General features: G+C 40.8%; 1 protein-coding gene across 2 annotated transcripts in view; it reads left to right on the plus strand.

The window, feature by feature from the left end:
• The first annotated feature begins 277 nt into the window (after positions 1 to 277).
• The window catches only part of SCFD2 (sec1 family domain containing 2), a 511,769-nt gene continuing 488,319 nt past the window's right edge, over positions 278 to 23,727 (plus strand). The window contains exons 1-2 of one of the 2 annotated variants that reach the window (XM_004038673.5): positions 278 to 1,568; positions 13,886 to 14,054. In XM_004038673.5, coding sequence (XP_004038721.1) covers positions 731 to 1,568; positions 13,886 to 14,054 — 1,007 coding nt within the window. In that variant the 5' untranslated portion in view covers positions 278 to 730. The remainder of the gene's footprint in view (positions 1,569 to 13,885; positions 14,055 to 23,727) is intronic. The other variant, XM_063705303.1, reaches the window with a different exon arrangement.

A 23,727-nucleotide genomic window follows, 5' to 3' on the forward strand; every position in this document is an offset into this window, starting at 1 on the left:
AGGGGAAAGAGATCAAAAGTCAGAAAATGTTGGGAGATCATTGCCTGGGTGAGCGATGATGTTGGGTTTTTGTGACAGCAAAAACGGAGAGGAAGGGCTGAATTCTGAGAGTTTTTAAGCCTATAAGATGTAGTGATGATGAGATGAGGGAGGAAAGATGGAGAAAGTGAAAATGAGAACAACAGGGTTTGTTATGAGGCTTGTGGGCAATAACGTATGTGACAGCAACTATAAACTCAAAATATTGCACACGGTTGTTTTTATTATCTTTTTCTAGTTGCTCTGAGTTTAGATTGAGAAGGTGGCTGTACTTTTGGAGACGTGTTCATATCTAAGGAAGATATCAAATTTCGAATTAGGTTTTTATTTCGGAGACTTTTTAAGGAACATGAAAAGATTATCTGCGCAGACAGGCCAAGTGACGGAAAGAACTCAGTTCAGCTCCATCCCAGGAAACACCTGATCTCCACGAGCTTTTGAGGAAGCCCGGAGCCACAGAGCCCCACCCACTTCTTTCCAGACCGCGCCATCCTTCCTCACTCCCGGCCTCCTCTCTAGCCAATCACCGCTCAGTTTAACGTCATCACCGAGCGCCATCAGGGAGCGTGTCAGAGGCCGACCACGTGTACTGTGGAGACTGTCAAAGTCTCCCGGAGCCCAATTTCCGGAAGCGGTGAGTTCTGAAAGAGGTTCCTGCACCGTGGTTTCCCAAGTCTGCGAATCCCCAACCATGAGCGCCTCGGGCGTACTGTCCTTTACCCAGCAAGGATGGGAGCAGGTGCTGGCCAAAGTGAAACGGGCTGTGGTTTACCTGGACGCCGCCTGCGCCGAGAGCCTGCACTGGGGCTGCGGATCCACCCGTCTCCTGGAGGCGGTGGGGGGTCCTGACTGTCACCTGCGAGAGTTCGAGCCCGACGCAGTTGGTGGTGGAGCCAAGCAGCCCAAAGCGGTGTTTGTGCTGAGCTGCCTGCTGAAAGGCCGGACCGTGGAGATCCTACGGGACATCATCTGCCGCAGTCACTTCCAGTATTGTGTGGTGGTCACAACCGTGAGCCACGCTGTCCACCTCACAGCTAATCATGTTCCAGCGGCGGCAGCGGCCGAGATGGAGGGGCAGCAGCCGGTGTTCGAGCAGCTGGAGGAGAAGCTGTGTGAATGGATGGGCAACATGAACTACACGGCCGAGGTGTTCCATGTCCCGTTGTTGCTTGCCCCTGTTGCTCCCCACTTTGCCTTGACTCCAGCTTTTGCATCCCTTTTCCCACTGCTACCCCAGGATGTGCACCTCCTTAATAGCGCCCGACCGGACAAGAGGAAGCTGGGAAGCCTGGGTGATGTGGACGCCACTGCGCTAACCCCAGAGCTGCTGCTGCAGATCAGATGCCTAGTGTCAGGCCTCAGTTCTCTGTGTGAACATTTAGGAGTACGGGAGGAGTGTTTTGCTGTAGGTTCCTTAAGTCGGGTCATCGCTGCTGATCTGGCCAATTATGCTCCTGCAAAGAACAGGAAGAAGACTGCTGCAGGCAGGGCATCAGTGGTTTTTGTGGACAGAACCCTGGATCTCACAGGTAAGTGCATTGCTCTGGAGTTCTTCATTACCATTCCCCACATTGCTGGGACTTTCATTGATTCAGCATATATTTTATTGACCTTTTATTATATATCAGATTGAGGATACAAAGATGAACTAGATGGACACGGTCTCTAATCTCACAGAGTTTATTGTCTAAAGTGGAATACAGACAGGTGATTTAGCAATTACAATAACATTTGTTAAATGCTGTAATGGGTAGAAATGTCATAAATGCCCATTGCCTTGTTAAACAACAACTTTAGCCCAAGATTATGCTGACATGGAGGAAAACTGTGCACCTGGGAAATTTTATTTTTAGAAATTTACGAATGCCAGTATTCATAACAGTCCTTCATAAGAAGACTCTGGTTTGTTGGAGAAGTGTTAATAGATGACCCAGCGGAAGGAAAACTACCGTATAAGAAAACATAAAATTATCACAGACAATTGAGGTTTAGGAAATGGGTGTTCAAAAGTGAGGCTGAACTTAAATGTTACTAGTAAATGAGATTAAATAGAATTGTAGAAAATATTTTCAAATGTTTATTGATTTATTTTTAGCTCTCATTGTATTAAAGATTAAGTAAATAATCTCAAATTGTAATAATGTATTATTTACACAAAAGAAATGTAATCCTTAAAGCAGATGAAGAAAAGACACTTTCTGATGTTTGATATGTTATTTTCAAAGGTCAACTTTATTGTTCTCTAATTAGGTTGTATAATACTGTTAGTAATATAGCCTAGCCACTTCCAAGTCCAGGGAGAATAATCGGAAAACTGACATTGGTAGGCATTCCATTTAATCGGTCAGAAAAAAAGTTGAATTAAGTTATAAAAAACGAAATAGGTATATTTGAGTTTTTAATCTTAATAAGATTAATTTTCAGATAAAAAATGGAAAGTAGGCTAAATGGTAATATTGAGATGTAAACTTAATTATGTGACTGGAAAAACCAGGTGTCCAGTCTGTGATTTAAATATATAAGTAATAACTGTAGCATCACAGAGTCCATGGGGGATTAAAAGATAAAACCTGATAAGTAGATGCTTGTTGAGTTTTCTTGTGGATGCTATATATTACTGTTACTTCTATCTCTTTATGCCAAAAATGTAGCAAAGTTGTTTCATAATCAACTGGGAAGTTGACATAATTTTGTACCCTCCCCTAAGACTTCTGTTAGGCAAAACTTAATGTCCCACTGTCCAGCATCATAGTAACAGCTCTTTACATCTTCAGTAGCTAATGCTTTTTTTTTTTTTTTTTTTTTTTTTGAGACGGAGTCTCTGTCTGTCGCCCAGGCTGGAGTGCAGTGGCGCAATCTGGGCTCACTGCAAGCTCCGCCTCCCGGGTTCACGCCATTCTCCTGCCTCAGCCTCCCGAATAGCTGGGACTACAGGCGCCCGCCACTACTCCCGGCTAACTTTTTGTATTTTTAGTAGAGACGGGGTTTCACCGTGGTCTCGATTTCCTGACCTCGCGTGATCCGCCCGCCTCGGCCTCCCAAAGTGCTGGGATTAAAGGCGTGAGCCACCGCGCCCTTTTTTTAAACATACAGAATAAATAAGGTGAGCATAACTTCTGCCCTCTAAAAGTTTACAATATAATGTAGTCAAGTATCAATATAACGTAGTCAAGTATGATTTAGAGCCCGGCACACTGGCTCATGCCTGTAATCCCAGCACTTTGGGAGGCTGAGGGGGGCAGACTGCTTGAGCTCAGGAGTTTGAGATCAACCTGGGCAACACAGCAAAACTCAATCTCTACAGAAAATTTAAAAATTAAATAAAAAATGAAAAAAACTAGCCAGGCGTGGTGACCTGTAGTCCCAGCCACTCAGGAGACTGAGGTGGAGGATAACTTGAGCCCAGAAGGCAGAGGTTGCAGTGAACCACCATCACATCACTGCACTCCAACCTGGGTGACAGAGTCAGATTCTGTCTCAAAAAAGAAAAAAAAAGAAAAAAAGAATGATTTACAAAATAAAGACACATAGAAAGACAAAGTTGCCATTTGGCAGCAATCATTTTATAGGTTCTCCCTTATCAAGTGTCCAGATCTCCTTCCCCATACTCACTTTTCTCACTTCTAATATCACTGAGAAAATATAAGCCACTAAAAAAATCTGTATTTTCCCATCACCAAATCTACCACCCTTTCTACATCTATACCCATGTCTTTTTCCTTCCTTCATATTGAAAAGAAATATACTGTCCCTGCCACTAATGCCAACTTTTTCACCTGTGTAGACTAAATCCTCTCTTTTCACTTCTCTCATAGATTTACTGTTTTTCAAATACCCTCTCCCTTTCTTAGATCATCATTTTTTCCTTTTCTCTGTATTTTCCCCCAGGGAACATCTTCTGTCTTGACCTCTCATGCTCTTCCAACTTCAATTCCATTTTTTTTTTTTTGCTTTATTTTATAGCAAACTTGAAAGAGTTGTCTATACTTGTTGTCTCCACAAACATCTGCTCCAATTTTCTCTTGACTCCAGTTAGAGTTTTATTTTCCAATACTTCCCAGAAACTTCCTTTGTTTTATTACCACATTAATTCTACTGAACTTCAAAGCAGCATTTGACACAGGAAAGCATGCAAATAGTTAAAAAACAATTAAAGAAGTATGAAACCTATACAGACAAGCAACCACTTAGGCCAGCTTCTTATATAATTCCTCAAAGCATAACTATGACATATCATTTACTTGCTCAGTATTCCAGTGGCCTCTGATCATACCTCCTGTCAAGTTCCTTACTGTTGTTTTCAAGGCCATACATGATCTCCCCTCTTATAACATTGGCTACCTTGCCATTGTCAGACATGCTAAGCGTGTTCCAGCCTCAGGGCCTTTGCATTTCCTCTGCAGCTCTGCTTGGGATGTTCTTCTTCGAGGTATCCATATGGCTTTCTCCCTCACATCATTCCTGCTCCTCAGAGAGGCCTTCCTCGGTGAACTTCTTTGACACTCTCTTACCCTTACCTGGCTTTATTTGTCATAGCCTTTACTATTCCCTGACACTACTAATTGATCATTTATTACCTGTCTCTTCCCACTTGAATGGAAGTTCTTGAAGGGAGGGACTCTGTTTTGTTTACTGTTTATTAACCAGCAAGAGTACCTTCAAAACAGTAGGTATTCAATATATATTTATTGAATGAATGGATAAATGAGTGGATTAAAAGTCGTAGATACCAGACATTAATTGAAATTAACACACTTATTTTTTCTAATTGAAAATGTTTCTGAGATTCTTGAATCATATCATTAGTAATACACAAATGCAGAAAAAACGATGCACACTTTTCTGAATAGTCTAAGATTTGGCAGCTTGGGCTCACAGCAAAACTTAAGAAAGAAAATAATGATATTAGCTAGTCATATTTATATGAGTATTTTATAGATAAAAACCACTTCTTACCGGGTGTGGTGGCTCATGCCTGTAATTCCAGGCTGAGGCTGGTGAATCACTGGAGCCTAGGAATTCAAGAACAGCCTGGGCAACAGAGTAAGACCCTGTCTCTACAAAAAATACAAAAATTAGCCAGGTATAGTGGCTCATGCCTGTGGTCTCAGTTACTTGTGAGGCTGAGGTGTGCAGATTGCTTGAACCTGGGAGTTTGAAGCTGCAGTAAGCTGTGATCGTGCCATTGCACTCCAGTCTGGGTGACAGAACGAGACCTTGTCTCGAATAAATAAATAAAAATAAAAATCCCACTTTTACATTACCTTATTTGATCTCAACAAATTGAGTTAAGTGTTCTTTATCATTTTAAGAATTAAGATATTGAGGCTCAAAAGTTGTTCCTTACTAAAAAAAGCACAAGAGTTAGTTAGCCAGATGTGATGGTATTGTGTCACATTTGACATTTAATTCTGTAAATGTCAAAGTTCAACATCTTTTGTTTTTTGAATTGTCAAAGAGAGAGTTTTGTATTGTTAGTGTAAAGTCCTTACTTTCTTTACATTTGTTAAGAATCCTTCTGCTAGTAGGTGGTCTTCCAGGGTGAATGAATTGTTAAGTTAGCGAAGGTACTCAGTAGCAGGTTTGTGTGGGAGGGGGCATTTTAGGTACATGAGATCAGTGAAACAATATTTAATGTTGAAAGGGGCATTGCTCAAAGGGAAAAAATAGAAGATTTCTCTGGGTAGATTCAAGGCAACATGTAAAAAGAGTAAGAAAAATTCAGCTACCCTGTCAAGAGCCTGAGAGGAACCATGAAAATATTAGTCTCAATGGGATGCTATGGGCATTCTAACACAAGATACGATGATAAAGCAATGAGATTGAACCCCCAAAAGTTACTTGAGGTATTTCTCAAATACATTAAAAATTATAAAGACTCTGCTTCCTTCTTACCTTCTTGAATAATTCAATTCAAAAACATTTAGGTAGGGCTCTGTGAGGTAGGTGTCTGGCAGGGAGGAAGACCTTGGCTGGGCCCTGGGTGTTGGATCCCAAGTGGGGTGAGATCTCCTGAGAAGGGTGAGGTCACCTGCTTAGTGGTGGTAGGTGACAGCAGCAATGGCCTGGTAGGGTGATAAAGCCAGAATGGCCAGGGCCCAGTGTATTTGCCTATCTACTGGTTTATGGAACCAAGTTTTGATTTGTGGTCCTCTCTGAAACCAATCAGCTTTGAGCACAGGATACTCAAGAAGGTCCATGATCTACATCGCATTTAAAAATTATCACCTGCTCACTTTTAGAAGGATTAAAATTACTGCTAGATGGTGGAGGGTAGACTTTGGAAGATAGATTTTAATCAGGGCTAGTTTGTTACTGTGATCCTAATAACTGATAAATTGATGTCTTTTTAATAGATACCTTTTGGATAATCATCCAGATTATCTTCCAGATGATCAGCTTAAAATCTCATTTGATTCAAAGATGTTTCCACATAGTGTTACATCCCATATTAGTGATATACAGGATTGATTTTCAGTGGGTACATAGCTGTATTGTCAAACCTTTTGTTTAAATGTTGAAGTACTTCTGTATTAGTGAGTAAAAATAACCCCTCTACTTATTAAGACCACAAGTCACCAAATACTGTTGTCCAGTGGAGGCAATAGATAGGGCCTAGAAGCATGCTAGTGTGGATGCAGCTGGCCCCCTAGGGGCACTGAGGGAACTGAGGCAGTGGAGGTCATGGTGGCTCCATGGTAATAGTGAATGAGAAAAGGCAGCACTTGCCCACTGTTTCAGAGTGGCCCCTCATTGAATGAGGTAGTAGGGTAGATGATGTTAGTGGCATTATTGTTGGCAAGGGTGCTTCTGGCCCTGGCATTCTGGAGAATACATGGTCATGATGCTCACATTTTTAATGGATTTGCCCTTCTGGACGCAGCAAGCTTAGGGAGCTGGGAAGCTCATGACTATCAGCTTAATGGAGTAGTTGTTACAAGAGTTTGGTGAGGTTTCTTACATCAAATTGTGGCTTAGATTGAGGCATTGTTTAGCCAGTGACAGCTGAAGCAAACAAAAGATTGTACCAACAACTTCTAAAAATCAGAAGGGTTTTACTTTTTATTTTTTGTAAAGACAGGGATTTCACTTTGTTCCCAGGCTGGTCTCAAATACCTGGCTTCAAGCAATCCTCCTGACTTGGCATCCCAAAGTGCTGGGATTACAGGCCTGAGAGGTGATTTGAAAATTATTAGAATGACTTAAATGATTTGAATTTCAATTTAAGAGACTTGACAGCCATTTTAATATAGAGACCAAAAGGAAATACATTTTTCAGTCTTTGATTTAGATGTTAATTTATATATTAATTTATGTTATTAGATGCTAAATATTTTGGATGCTAGCCTTGATAATTTACTATTAGAAAATTTATATATTTATATTTCTTCTTAGATGTAAAATTGGCAGTATCAAAAATAACCTCAAATAATTCATAAGTACTTGACATTGTTAACATCATGTTTACAATGTAGACAAGTTTCTTTCTCATCTTTTGGTTATCATCTTTGCTGAAAGTAGTATTTCTTTGTCTAAATGTACTTTTTTTTTTTTAACAAATATTTATTGAGTGCCTATTTTGTGCTAAGCACTGTTCCAGGTAATAGGGAAACAGTGGTAAACAAGATAGGCAAGTTCCTTTCTCTCCTGGTTATCCAGTTGATAAGCACTCAGGGCTTAAATATTAAAAGTTGTAATTGTTTGAGAAGTAAATGGCCACTGATGCCCATCTCTTTCATTCTGGCTTACTTTGACCATGTCCAGACTACCCAGAGTTTGGACACCTATGGGTCAGGCATATTTGCATAGAGGATTTAAGTCAGCATTCTGTGGGCCATTCTGGCTTCTGATTTGTTTCCAGGGACGATTAAAAAAGAGACTTGATTCATGAATTCCTAAAATATTTGAGTTTGGTTTCCTTTCATGTTCTGGCTCTTGAGATTGGCTAGAGTGTTTTGCTAATAGTTTTTAAGTTCAAAATTAAAAGGTAGGAGATGGTGGTAACGACGGGAATTAAATTTACTCTCTTAGTTCAATTCTGAATTTTAGCTTCATGCAAACTTTTTTTTTTTTTTTTTTTTTTTCCCTGAGACAGCGTCTCACTGTGTTGCCCAGGCTGGAGTGCAATGGCACCATCTCGGCTCACTGCAACCTTCGCCTCCCAGGTTCAAATGATTCTTGTGCCTCAGCCTCCCAAGTAGCTGGAATTACAGGCAGGAAAGCCACCACCACGCCCAGCTAATTTTTGTATTTTTTTGTTTTGTTTTGTTTTTTAGTAGAGATAGAGTTTCACCATGTTGGCCAGGCTGGTCTTGATCTCCTGACCTCAAGTGATCTGCCCACCTCAGCCTTCCAAAGTTTTTGCATTACAGGCAGCTTCATGCAAACTTTTAAATTAAAATCCTTTTGATTAAAGATTAACTCTCATTCCAGTGGATGGTTCTTAATCCTGGGATTATGATACACTGAAGTGTTTATATTTGCTTTAAGGTGTGATTGTATATTACTTGTCAAAGTATTGAAATTTGAGTCCACTAGTAATGGCTAACATTTGAAAATGAACTGTTTATCTCAGCACTCTGCATATGTAAATTCCTTTAATTTTCACAATAATTTTTGAGATAAGTATTATAATTATCCCCATTTTACGGATGAAACTGAAGCACAGAGGAGTTAAATAACTTGCCTCAGATTACACATGTGTTAAGTGGCAGAGCTAGGATTTGAACCTTGGCAGTTTGCTCCAGTGACTACTCTCATATGTGGGTGTCGGGAAAGTTTGAGAACTGTTGTCCTGCACAGTAGAGATGATCATTATATGGTGTGTCCGGAAGTCAGCAGCTTCAGAGACTAAACATTTGGACTCCAGTGCTGCTTTAGTGCTCAGAAAAGTGTCTGATTTTTTTTCTCCCCGATCTGCTTTTCCAAAACATGCAAACTAACTAACTTATATCTTTATTTCAGGGTTCAGAAGATACTATTTAAAATAAATAGGTATAGACACGGTTGGGAAGCCATATAAAGGCTGACTAGATTTTTGGTGTTAGATCCATGCCAGGATAACCTCACATCCTGGCTTAGCGACTTTTTTTGTGCTATTTGACCCTCATTGAGCTGTTGAGGTTTGTAAAGAGGGAAAAATATCCACCTGTTTTTGTATTCTAACCTGTGGGAAGAATATGAAATAATTCCTTTTTTTTTTTGAGACAGAGTCTTGCACTGTTGCCCAGGCTGGTATGCAGTGGCTCAATCTCAGCTCACTGCAACCTCCGCCACTTGGATTCAAGCGATTCTTGTGCCTCAGCCTCCTGAGTGGCTGGGATTACAGGCACATACCACTACACCTGGCTAATTTATATATATATTTTTTAGTAGAGATGGGGCTTTACCATGTTGGCCAGACTGGTCTTGAACTCCTGACCTCAAGTGACCCTCCCACCTCAGCCTCCCAAAGTGCTGAGATTACAGGCATCAGCCACCGAGCCTGGCTTGAAATAATTCCTTCATTCAAAAATACATATTATCTATTACTCAAGGAATACGGGAAATAGTGCTAAAAATATCCAAATCCTTCCAGTTAGGAAGTTTAAATTTTGTTTGGGAATGAAGACAGTAAACAAATTACTAATATCAGTATAATAATATGTGCTATTAATATTAATGAAGGTAGGTGTGGTGGTTTAAAAATATGTGTACAACCGTGTCTCTACTAAAAAATACAAAAAAATTAGCCGGGCGTGGTGGCGGGCGCCTGTAGTCCCAGCTACTCCGGAGGCTGAGGCAGGAGAATGGCGTGAACCGAGGAGGTGGAGCTTGCAGTAAGCTGAGATCGCGCCACTGCACTCCAGGCTGGGTGACAGAGCAAGACTACGTCTCAACAAAAAAAAAAAAAAAAAAAAAAAAAAAATGTCTACAAGTTGGGTGTGGTGGCTCACACCTGCAACCCCAGCACTTTGGGAGGCCAAAGTGGTGGATCACTTGAGCCCAGAAGTTCGAGACCAGCCTTGGCAATATGGTGAAACCCCATCTCTACAAAAAATACAAAAAATTAGCTGGGCATGGTGTTGCATGCTGTAGTGCCAGCTCTTCAAGAGGCTGAGGTGGGAGGATCACCTGAGTCTGGGAAATCTAGGCTGCAGTGAGCCATGATTGAGCCACTGCACTCCTGCCTGGGCAACAGAGCAAGACCTTGTCTCTCTCTCTCTCTATATGTCTACAAATTCTTTGATACCTCTTCCTTCAAGAAATACAGTTTAAATTCCCCTGCCCTTGAGTGTGGGCTAGATTTAGTGACTCACTTATCCCCTTCTCCCTAAAATAGCATATGGCAGAAATGCAGAAGTGTAATTTTCAAGACCTTTTCCTTGCTTTGTTCTTTTGGATCACTGGCTCTGAGGGAAGTTAGCTACCATGTCATGAAGAGACTCAAGTAGCCCTATGGGAGGCCCATGTAGTGAGGAAATGGGATTCCTTCCAACAGCCAATGAGGAACTGAGGCCTCCTGTCAATAGCTTTGTGAGTGAGCCATCTGAGAAATAGATCCTCCAGCCCAGTCAAGCATTCAGATGACTGCAGCCCCAGCTGACATATTGACTGCAATTTTATGAGAGTCTCTGAGTCAGACCCAGTTAAGCCACTCTGAATTCCTGGATGCATAGAAACAGTTGAGATTAATACATGTGGTTTTAAGACAGTAAGTTTTGAGAGGATGTGACATTTGAACAGAGGCTGAAAGAAGGGAGGAAGCATACCATGTGGCTACCTAATGATAGAACATATAAGACCCAGGGAATGGCAAGTGGAATGGGCCTAAGGTGGGAGCATGTGTGTCATGCTTGAGGACCACTAGGAGCCCAGTTTGGCTAAAGTGTTGTGAGCAAGAGGGAATACCGATAGGAGATCAGTTGGAGGGGTAGGTAGAGGGAATGCTTTGTAGGTTAAAATAAGGATTTAGAATAATAGCCAAAGTATAATGGGAATCAGTTGGAGAGTTTTGAGCTGTGATGTGATATGATCAAATTTATGTTATATAGGATCATTTATGTAAAGAGTATGAGGATTGAAGTAGATCCTCAATATATGGTAGCTACTGTTACTAAAGAGATTATGAGAGCTTAGTTATAGTAATCTTGGCTCTGCCCTTTCCTAGTCAAAAGTCCTTGGGCAAGTTGCCTAACTTCTGCCTCTCAGTTTCCTGATCTGTCAAATAAGGACCTCAGAGGGTAACTGAGAGGGTAAAATAAGTTAACATGTCTGTCTTCTAGAACAGCTAGAGAAAAAAATGAAGTAGAGTAAGTGAAAGGTTCCCCCTGCATGATCCTGCAAGATCACTACAATTCTGGTTACTCAAGACAGTGTTAAAAGTGGTATGAATGATCTCTGTTCATTTCATAAGCATATTAGTCAGGATTCTCCAGAGGGACAGAACTAACGGAATATTGAGCTCTTATGAAGACTTCTCAATGCTTGCCTCTCATTTTATTCCATATAAGACTTAAAGACAAGTGAAGATGTTACATGCCTTATGATAATGACACTAACACACATATAATCCACAGGATCATACAGAATTGGTATTTTCTGGTCTCGGTAACTTGAAAAGTTTAGCCCTTGAAGCAATTGGCTTAATTTAGGATCTCAAATCCTTGAAGCAATTGGCTTAATTTAGGATCTCAAATCCTGGGAATAGTTTCAACTATCTGGGAAACTAAGGTGGGAGAGTTGCTTGAGCTCAGAGTTCAAGGCTACAGTGAGCTACGATTGCACTCCAGCTTGGGCAACAAAGTGAGACTCTGCCTCTAAAAAAAAAGAAAAAAAAATGGAAGAAAAGAAAAGAATATAAAAAAATTCAGCTTTAAAATTTCAGGATAGTATCATCTATGACACTATTTACCTGACTGACTAGATGCAGGTTATTTATTTATTCATTCATTCAGCAAATGCTTATTGATGCCTACTATATGTAGGCACTGTGCTAGTGAGAGGTGACAAAGTGTTAGCAGCCCTTGCTCACTCTCAGTGCCTCCTCGGCCTCGGTGTCTGCTCTGGCCACGCTTGAGGAGCCCTTTAGCCTGCCGCTGCACTGTGGGAGCCCCTCTCTGGGCTGGTTGAGGCCGGAGCCAGCTCACTCGGCTTGCCGGGAGGTGTGGAGGAAGAGGCATGGGCAGGAACCGGGCCTGCACTGCGGCGCTGGCAGGCCAGTGTGAGTTCCATGTGGGCGTGGGCTCAGCACACCCCACACTCGGAGTGGCCGGCCGGTCCAGGCAGTGAGGGGCTTAGCACCCGGGCCAGCAGCTGCGGAGGGTGCGCTGGGTCCCCCAGCACTCCCAGCCCACCTGCACCGCGACTGAATTCTCGCCGGGCCTCAGCCGCCTCCCTGCGGGGCAGGGCTTGGTACCTGCAGCCCGCCATGCCTGAGCACCACCCCTTCCCCCCGTGGGCTCCTATGGGGCCCGAGCCTCCCCAACAGGCACTGTCCCCTGCTCCGCAGCGCCCTGTCCCATCGACGGCCCAAGGGCCGAAGAATGTGGGCACGTGGTGCAGGACTGGTGGGCAGCTCCAGCCGCGGCCCTGGTGCGTGATCCACTAGGTGAAGCCAGCTAGGCTCTTGAGTTGGGTGGGGACTTGGAGAACTTTTATGTCTAGCTAGAGGATTGTAAATGTACCAATCAGCACTTCTTTGTGTCTAGTTCAAAGTTTATAAATGCACCAATCAGCACCCTGTGTCTAGCTCAAGGTTGGTAAATGCACCAATCAGTGCTCTGTGTCTAGCTAATCTAGTGGGGACTTGAAGAAAGTTCTGTCTAGCTAAAGGATTGTAAATGCACCAATCAGCACCCTGTGTCTAGCTCAAGGTTTGTAAACGCACCAATCAGTGCTCTGTGTCTAGCTAATCTAGTGGGGACTTGGAAAACTTTCCTGCCTAGCTAAAGGATTGTAAATGCACCAATCAGCACTCTGTGTCTAGTTCAAGGTTTGTAAACGCACCAATCAGCACCCTGTCAAAATGGACCAATCAGCTCTCTGCAAAATGGACCAATCAGCTCTCTATAAATGGACCAATCAGCTCTCTGTAAAACGGACCACTCAGCAGGATGTGGGTGGGGTCAGATAAGGGAATAAAAGGAGGCTGCCCAAGCCAGCAGTGGCAACCCGGTTGGGTTCTCTTGCACACTGTTGGAGCTTTGTTCATTCGCTCTATGCAATACATAGTGCTGTTACTCACTGTTTGGGTCCCTGCATGCCTTTATGAGCTGTAACACTCATGGTGAAGGTCTGCAGCTTCACTCCTAAGGCCACTGAGACCACGAACCCCCTGGGAGGGATGAACAACCCCGGAGGAGAGGAACGAACAATTCCAGACGCGCTGCTGTAAGAGCTGTAACACTCACCGCGAAGGTCTGCAGCTTCACTCCTGAAGCCAGCGAGACCATGAACCCACCAGAAGGAAGAAACTCTGAACGTGTCCGAACATCAGAAGGAACAAACTCCGGACACACCATCTTTAAGAACTGTAACACTCACCGTTGAGGGTCTGCGGCTTCATTCCTGAAGTCAGCAAGACCAAGAATTCACCAATTCTGGACACGCTAGGTGGTAGGGATACAGTACTAGCCACAGCAGACGTGAGTTCTACCCTCATGGAGCATTAATTACAACCTGTGAGGTACATGTTGACTAGGTGATTGTGAATGTGATTAGCTGTATGAAGGGCAAAATGCGAGTTTTGTTGAACAGAAACTAAAAATGTACGTTATTTTTGATAGAAGGTGTGTGATAAAACATTTATCCAACTTGCTTTTTCCTCCCATTTTATGAATTTACATCTTCTTGTCTGCTTAAACAGGAGCAGTTGGACATCATGGAGACAACTTAGTAGAGAAGATCATTTCAGCACTTCCCCAGCTCCCAGGCCACACAAATGATGTGATGGTTAACATGATAGCGCTCACTGCACTCCATACTGAGGAGGAAAATTATAATGTGGTTGCACCAGGCTGTCTTTCACAATCCAAGTAAGATATGTAGTTTTTGTCATCTTATCTTTCTCTGTCTTCCCCTTTTTCTCCTAGACTGAGTATTCCCATAGGAAAAAAGCAATGAAGAATTGGTCTGGTTGAAAATTTCACAGTGGGTAGCGTTTAGCAAAAAGCATTTTTTCTTAATTTTGAAATAACCACATCCACTAAACATAACAATAATCCAGAAAGTATGGAATTTTATAGAAGCGTCATTTACATGTAATATAAGCTTGTTCCCAGGATTGGTTAAGTGAATCAGTTTATGTATCTCCATTTCACAGATAGTTTCACATGGAATTGAGTCTAGTCTTCCTCAGTTTCTTTTTCCCAGTTGACTTTTTCACATCACTAAAAAGCAACTCAAACAGCAATGAAACCATGCCATCTTTTTATATTAGATGATATACCCGTGGATATCAACAGAAGTTTTTATTGCTAAGTATATTTTTTTCACATGCTTAGAGGAATCAAAGAGAGAAGATTATGTACGTTAAGTTATGCAGAGTTTAAAAAATAAGAATTTCTCCAGAAATGACAATGAAAATATATGATAGTCACTTTCTCAACTTTGTCCTGAATTAACAATTCTCTTGGGAATTACTCTTGTTTGAAAAAATAAAAGTATTAGAAGGGAGAAAAGTATGTAAGTGTATCTGTTTTTTATTTTTGTTTTATATTTTTAAATAAAACAGGATCTTTCAATATTATAGTTTTAAATCTTCACTGTAGCAGATGCATTTGGAATTTCCTCACATATTTATTAATATAATTAGTATATGTAGCTCCTGAAGTTTTTAGCCTTTTTGTGATAGTTAAGAATACTTATTGGATACCCAATGTTTGTGGGTCAATGTGGGAAGAAAATGGGAAGTTTTAGACTTTTGTCCATTTGGTATGTTTACACATACAATAAAAGCATAGACCTAAAGGCTTGCAGCTCTACAAACCCAGAAGTAATGTGATTGGAAACACATTTAACTGTTCAGAGAGCCATTCAGAAGTTAATTATTAAGGACTTAACTGTGAGCCTTACTCTAGGTTAACTAACAAGAACGACATAAAATAATATATTATTCTTCAAACACTCTTTTTGTTGGGGAGTCATGATTTATACCCAAGCATAATTTGAAAAGAATAGAAATGATACGAAGTTAAGATTAATGTATCTGCTATGAAGTATAATTTCTACAAGTATCAGGTTAATGTAGTCTTTGTAGATCAATGTAGACCTTGAGGAAGTGGCACTGCTTTAATTATGTCTTGAATGACTTAGAAAAGAGGGGGGGGGGTTGATGTGAACCAAAGTATAGAAACAAAAAATGGTCAGGGCCTGACGTCAGTGAGAGATGACCTCATTGGACCACTTCTGTCATCTGCTCTGTTCACATTTTTTGGGAGTTATGATGAGCTAGATACACTTCCAAGCATTTTACATTTGGGAAATTAAGTTTTACAGTATCCTAATGAGGTAGATGTTGTTATTCCCCTATTTTATTGGTAAGGAAACTGAGGCAAAGAGACATTAAGTAACAGAGTTAGTGGGAGGTAGAGCTAGAAATGAGTCCAGAATGTTTGACTTTAGGCCAGGTACAATGGCTTATGCCTGTAATCCCAGCACTTTGGGAGGCTGAGGCTGGTGGATCACCTGAGGTCAGGAGTTTGAGACCAACATGGCCAAAGTGGTGAAACCCTGTCTCTACTAAAAATACAAAAATTAGCTGGGCATGGTGGCAGGTGCCTGTAATCCCAGCTACTCAGGAGGCTGAGGCACGAGAGTATCTTGAACCTGGGAGGAGGAGGTTGCAGTGAGCTGAGATTGTGCCACAGCACTCCAGCCTGGGCAACAGAATCAGACTCCATTTCAGGAAAAAAGAAAAACAAGTGTGACTTTTGAGCCACTGTCTTAACTTCTATGCTATCTATGTGAAGGGTCCAGAGAAGAGCTAGGCTCTTGAATAGATTTAAAGAGATGAGAGACAAAAATAAAGTTACTTTTTGAGTTAATTTGGGAGTCCTATGTTTTCAACATAGTGATTATACAAACAATGGAAATCAATTTTGGCTAATTTAAGCAATAAAGGGTTATTAAAGGGTATTGGGTAGCTAAAAGAATGAAAGGAAGGATTATTAATCAGATTTTTGAAAGGACAAAATAGTTCTAGGAATATAGGAAGCAGAGGCTCAGGAAAAACCTGTTTAAGGCATTGACATTAGAGAGACTGAATTTTAACTGTTTTCTTTGAGTCCTTCTCCTTAAGATTCAGATTCTGGGGGAAATGGTAAGACTGACTTTTCTTGGCCATTGTGCCCACCTTTTGCCCAGTGTGGGTTGGGAGCTGTTTATACTGACTAGAATTATACTAATATCATATGGCATGGCAGAGGGGTGGTTCTTCAAAGGAAAATGGAAACACCTATCAGAAGATGGGGGAACAGATGCTGGACATGCAAAAATAGTAGATGCCCCTTAATAATAGCACACACTTACAGAGGACTTTTTGTGTAACAGGCATCATTCTGAGCACTTAATACATATTAACTTATGTACTTCTCACAATATCTCTACGAGGTGGATTCTCTTAGTGTCCGCCTTTATAGAAGAGGAAGGAAGTTAAATAACATGGCTAAGGTAACGCATACAGTTAGACGTGGTGGAGGCCTATATTTGAACCCAGGCAGCCTGGCTCTAAAATTAGTGTTTACCATTACCCTATGCCACTTCCACAGAAACCTAAGGTAATTACCAAAAAAATAAGTAAGCTCCCCAGAGGAGTTTGCTGAAAGAAAGAAGAGCCCATCATTGGACAGAAGTAAAGAAGCAAATTTTTAGAAGTGTAGTAGAACAAACATAGGTATAAAAGTATTTCAGTCCTATAAGTAATGTTTTGATTATAGTCACTTTAACCTTGACTCCCCAGCACTGATTCTATTACAAGCTTAGACCAAGGCTAAGCCAATCTTGGAATCTCATTTCCCTTGGCAGTGATGCTTTAGAAATGGGCAAGTGACAAGAGAGAAAGTCTTAGGGCTTCTTGGTCAGGTTTCTTTGCTACTGACAAGAGACTCAATAGAAATGTTCTTCCAGATGTGACCAATATGTCAGACATATTGAGTCTGATAACTGCTGCAGCTATCTTGCTCACATCTGGAAGTTAATGCTAACACGTGGAAGGTGGCCTTGCCAAGAGAACTGCAGAGAGGAGCAGCTATAAGCTCCTTGATGCACGATGTTTGGACGTCATGTTGTATGGGAGAATATATTTCCTATTGTTTAAGCCAAATTTAGTTGCTGTTTTCTATCACTTGCAGACAAAGTCTTCATGACACATATTTTACACCTCATTATTTCATCTTATAAAATGAGGGCATTGGCCTAAATGACTCCTAAGGCTTTTCTTGGGTTTAAAATAAAAATCGTTCCTAACTGAGCCCCTACTGTGACTCAGCCCTGCCTCTCACTTAGGCTATGTTCATGTATACATATTTTGTCTCCATGGTCTTTGCCTTCATTCGTTGTCCTTTTCTTCTCATTAGACTATGAGTTGAGTGTTATCATAGATTATGAGCTTTGAGTGCCATTCAAAAATCACACCTGTAATCCCAGCACTTTGGGAGGCCCAGGTTGGTGGATCACTTGAGGTCAGGAGTTTGAGACCAGCCTGCTTAACATGGTGAAACCCCATCTCTACTTAAAAAAAAAAATACAAAAATTAGCCAGGCATGGTGGCACATGCCTGTAATCCCAGCTACTCGGGAGGTTGAGGCAGAAGAATCACTTGAATCTGGGAGATGGAGGTTGCAGTGAGTTGAGATTGGGCCACGGCACTCCAGCCTGGGCAATAGAGTGAGACCCTGTCTCAAAAAAAAAAAAAAAAAAGAATATGGTCATAAGTGTCAAAGATAAGTCTAGAGGGATATAAATAAAGAAGAAAGCTTTAGAGATAGCAAGTTTGGTGAAATAGTGAAACCAGAAGTCAGGTTGTAAAAGATAAAGCGATAGGTGGTGAGAAAATTATAAACAAATAGAGGTCTAAAGCAATAACTGGGAGAAAAATGGTAGTTTTTTTCAATTGCTTGGAAGACTGAGGGAATTGTTGATTAATTTATCTGCAAAAGAAGAATTGAAATAAATCACAGCTTTCCTAGCACAATTTATATGTCTATCAAAATAATAATAACTACTACCTTCGACCAAACCTACCAGAAACTTCTCTATGAAAGGAGAGTAAGGATAAAAATGTTAGTACTAAAAGGCAAAACAAATAAGTGCTTGGCAACAAATGTGCCTGCAATGGAAAAGTCTTTAAAAAGCAATAAGCTTTGATAGTCAAAATTTATTTGCTAAGATAATTTTTATAAAAGGCTGTTTATAATTATAGCAATTGAAGTTACTGCCCATTTTTATAACAGGCTGTTTATAATTATAGCAATTGAAGTTACTGCCAATGCAAATGAGAAATTGAGAACTTAAAATGCATTTTAACATGGCCTTCCAGTCTTTGTCTGTTGTTCTCTGGATTATGTGGAATATTTCAACAAGAAGTAGGCAGAATCTTTTCTGCTTTTATGCTTTCCTCCTGTTGAAATGGGTTTTTATTCTGTGCCCCACCCGGCTCCACTATCTCTAACCATTTTTAGGTCCTTAAACAACCTTCACCTGATGCCCTACTTGCATTTACTACATCTGCGCTTGGCGCCCCTGGCTCTGCGCTAACCCTGCACCTGCAGTGCTGCTGGTTCTGCTGGGTTCAGTATCTGCCTCTCCCATTGCTCTCTGTATGCCTTCTGGTGAAAGCCAAGACCTCATAATGGCCTACAATATTATGTGCCATCTGGCTTCCTGTTCCCCTCTGACTGCGTCTCTTCTTTTCTTCTTTCCAGCCACATAAGCTTCCTTGCTGTTCTTCCAATTGGACGTGCTGGGTCCTGCCTCAGGGCTTTGGCTCTTAAAGTTCCGCTGACCCAGATCATTATTCCTGCAGATACACACTTGGCCCCATTTCCCTTTTTCCTTCTTAGTGGGGCCTTTCCTGTCCATCTTAGCACTTCATGTCCCCTTCCCTATTTCATTTTTTTTTTCTCCATAGAACTTACCACTCTCTAATATATTAATATTTATGTTGTATTTTGGTCTCTTCCTCTACTAGAGAGCTATGGAGAGAACTCTCCACTAGGGAGTTCCACGAAAGCAGGGATATTTATCTGATTTATTCACTGCTGCGTCCCCATTGCCAGGCACTCCTAGCATTCAAGAGATATTTGTTGAATGAACACATGGTGATGGGTGCTGCCAGGGCAGGATTGGTGAGTGAAGTGAGACTACTTGACTAAGAGAGGGTGAAGCCGGAAGAGGGCATGGGGATCTCTAGACTCTGCGGAATGTTTTGAACACTGTCATTGGGTTAGTAAAAACATTTGCAAAAAAGGGGGAAACTATATTCACATTTGCTTATGACACATTAAATATATCTGGAGAATGTTTAAGACACTGATGACATTAGCTACCTCTTACACTGATGGCATTAGCTGCCTCTGTAGTGGAGTGCTGGGTGACTGGAGACACAGTGAGAAGTTAGTCAAATGAAAGAGGATGGAGGCAGGAGGGAGATGTCTTACTACAAATATCAGTTTGAGTGTTTTGAATTTTCAATCATGTGAAAGTTATCTGTTATTAAAAATAAATAGACATTGGGCTTAAATAAAAACATGACTTCCTTCTTAAGCTAGCTTAAGGTAGGGTTCTCACTTCTAGGAAAGAAAGTTGTTGTCTCTTACGTTGGAACCTCTACAAAGCTTCTCTCCCTTATATTGTCCTCCATCCTCACTGAACTACTCTTCACTTTACAACTTCTATTAAAATGCCAGAACACTATACTATAATTGTTTACATGTCTCCTTCCTCCACTAGACTGTAAATTCTTTGAGAGTAGGAGATGTGCCCTGACACTTTTAAGATGTACTAGTGAACTGAGTACAGCAATCAATAAATGATTGAATAAGTTGTAACATTAGATTTGAGGCCAAGGCTGGGGGTGGTGGCTCATGCCTGTAATCCCAGCACTTTGGGAGGCCGAGACAGGTGGATCACTTGAGGTCAGGAGTTCGAGACCAGCCTAACCAACATGGTAAAACCCTTTCTCTACTAAAAATACAAAATTAGCCAGGTGTGGTGGTGCACACCTGTAATCAGCTACTTGGGGGGCTGAGGCAGAAGAATCGCTTGAACCCAGGAGGCAGAGGTTGCAGTGAGCAGAGATCGCACCATTGCACTCCATCCTGGGCAACAAGAGTGAAACTCCCTCTCAAAAAAAAAAAAAAGAAAAAAAAAAGAAAAAAAAAGATTTGAGGCCAAGTATAAAAATGATGACATAAATCCATGAAAAGCCTTATCTACTTCATTTTAGTACTTCAGTCATTGTCTACTATTGTTGATTGGTTTTTATATACTATACATATGAACATGTATAAATATAAATCTTATTTCTTTTATTTATTTTTTAAACTTTTTTAAATTATATTTCGAGTTCTAGGGTACACGTGCACAATGTGCAGGTTTGTTACATAGGTATACATGTGCCATGTTGGTTTGCTGCACCCATCAACTCGTCATTTACATTAGGTATTTCTCCTAATTGTATCCCTCCCCAAGCCCCCAATCCCCTCACAGGCCCTGGTGTGTGATGTTCCCCGCCCTGTGTCCAAGTGTTCTCATTGTTCAATTCCCACCTATGAGTGAGAACATGTGGTGTTTGGTTTTCTGCCCTTGTGATAGTTTGCTGAGAATGATGGTTTCCAGCTTTATCCATGTCCCTGAAAAGCACATGAACTCACCCTTTTTTATGGATGCATAGTATTCCATGGTGTATATGTGCCACATTTTCTTAATTCAGTTGAAAATTGGTGGACATTTAGGTCGGTTCCAAGTCTTTGCTATTGTAAATAGTGCCACAATAAACATACGTGTGCATGTGTCTTTATGGCAGCATGATTTATAATCCTTCGGGTATATACCCAGTAATGGGATTGCTGGGTCAAATGGTATTTCTACTCCTAGATCCTTGAGGAATCTCCACACTGTCTTCCACAGTGGTTGAACTAATTTACACTCCCAACAACAGTTTAAAAGTTTTCCTATTTCTCCACATCCTCTCCAGCAGCCATTGTTTGATGATTTTTTAATGATTGCCATTCTAACTGGTGTGAGATGGTATCTCATTGTGGCTTTGATTTGCATTTCTCTGATGACAAGTGATGATGAACATTTTTTCATGTGTCTGTTGGCTGCATAAATGTCCTCTTTTGCGAAGTGTCTGTTCATATCCTTTGCCCACTTTTTGATGGGGTTGTTTTTTTTCTTGTAAATTTGTTTAAGTTCTTTGTAGATTCTGGATATTAACCCTTTGTCAGATGGGTAGATTGCAAAAATTCTCTCCCATTCTGTAGGTTGCCTGTTCACTCTGATGGTAGTTTCTTTTGCTGTGCAGAAGCTCTTTAGTTTAAGTAGATTCCATTTGTCTATTTTGGCTTTTGTTGCCATTGCTTTTGGTATTTTAGTCATGAAGTCTTTGCCCATGCCTATGTCCTGAATGGTATTGCGTAGGTTTTTCTTCTAGGGTTTTTATGGTTTTAGGCCTAACATTTAAGTCTTTAATCCATCTTGAATTAATTTTTGTATAAGGTGTAAGGAAGGGATCCAGTTTCAGCTTTCTACATATGGCTAGCCACTTATCCCAGCACCATTTATTAAATAGGGAATCCTTTCCCCATTTCTTGTTTTGTCAGGTTTGTCAAAAGTCAGATGATTGTAGATGTGTGGTGTTACTTCTGAGGGCTCTGTTCTGTTCCATTGGTCTATGTATCTGTTTTGGTACCAGTACCATGCTGTTTTGGTTACTGTAGCCTTGTAGTAGTTTGAAGTCAAGTAGTGTGATGTCTCCAGCTTCGTTCTGTTTGCTTAGGATTGTCTTGGCAATGCGGGCTCTTTTTCTGGTTCCATATGAACTTTAAAGTAGTTTTTTCCAATTCTGTGAAGAAAGTCATTGGTAGCTTGATGGTGATGGCATTGAATCTATAAATTACCTTGGGCAGTATGGCCATTTTCGTGATATTGATTCTTGCTCTCCATGAGCATGGAATGTTCTTCCATTTGTTTGTGTCCTCTTTTATTTCGTTGAGCAGTGGTTTGTAGTTCTCCTTGAAGAGGTCCTTCACATCCCTTGTAAGTTGGATTCCTAGGTATTTTATTCTCTTTGAAGCAATTGTGAATGGGAGTTCACTCATGACTTGGCTCTCTGTCTGTTATCGGTGCATAGAAATGCTTGTGATTTTTGCACATTGATTTTATATCCTGAGACTTTGCTGAAGTTGCTTATCAGCTTAAGGAGATTTTGGGCTGAGATGATGGGGTTGTCTAAATATACAATCATGTCATCTGCAAATAGGGACAATTTGACTTCCTTTCTTCCTAACTGAATACCCTTTATTTCTTTCTCCTGCCTGATTGCCCTGGCCAGAACTTCCAACACTATGTTGAATAGGAGTGGTGAAAGAGGGCATCCTTGTCTTGTGCCAGTTTTCAAAGGGAATGCTTCCAGTTTTTGCCCATTCATTATGATATTAGCTGTGGGTTTGTCATAAATAGCTCTTACTATTTTGAGATACGTTCCATCAATACGAGTTTATTGAGAGTTTTTGGCATGAAGGGTAGTTGAATTTTGTCGAAGGCGTTTTCTGCATCTGTTGAGATAATATGTGTTTTTTGTCATCGGTTCTGTTTATGTGATGGATTATATTTATTGATTTGCATATGTTGAACCAGCCTTGCATCCCAGGGATGAAGCCCACTTGATCATGGTGGATAAGCTTTTTGATGTGCTGCTGGATTCGGTTTGCCAGTATTTTATTGAGGATTTTTGCATCAATGTTCATCAGGGATATTGGTCTAAAATTCCCTTTTTTTGTTGTGTCTCTGCCCGGCTTTGCTATCAGGATGATGCTGGCCTCATAAAATGAGTTAGGGAGGATTCCCTCTTTTTCTATCAATTGGAATAGTTTCAGAAGGAATGATACCAGCTCCTCTTTGTACCTCTGGTAGAATTCAGATGTGAATCCTTCTGGTCCTGGACTTTTTTTTGGTTGGTAGGCTATTAATTATTGCCATAATTTCAGAGCCTGTTATTGGTGTATTCAGAGATTCAACTTCTTCCTTGTTTAGTCTTGGGAGGGTGTATGTTTCCTGGAATTTATCCATTTCTTCTAGATTTTCTAGTTTATTTGCATAGAGGTGTTTATAGTATTCTCTGATGGTAGTGGGTATTTCTGTCGGATTGGTGGTGATATCCCCTTTATCATTTTTTATTGCGTCTATTTGATTCTTCTCTCTTTTCTTCTTTATTAGTCTTGCTAGCAGTCTATCAATTTTGTTGATCTTTTCAAAAAACTAGCTCCTGGGTTCATTGATTTTTTGAAGGTTTTTTTGTGTCTCTGTCTCCTTCAGTTCTGCTCTGATCTTAGTTATTTCTTGCCTTCTGCTAGCTTTTGAATGTGTTTGCTCTTCCTTCTCTAGTTCTTGTAATTGTGATGTTAGGGTGTCAATTTTAGATCTTTTGTGCTTTCTCTTGTGGGCATTTAGTGCTGTAAATTTCCCTCTACACACTGGTTTAAATGT

Source organism: Gorilla gorilla, chromosome 3, assembly GCF_029281585.2.
Source record: "Gorilla gorilla gorilla isolate KB3781 chromosome 3, NHGRI_mGorGor1-v2.1_pri, whole genome shotgun sequence".
In the NCBI taxonomy this organism is placed as follows: domain Eukaryota; kingdom Metazoa; phylum Chordata; class Mammalia; order Primates; family Hominidae; genus Gorilla; species Gorilla gorilla.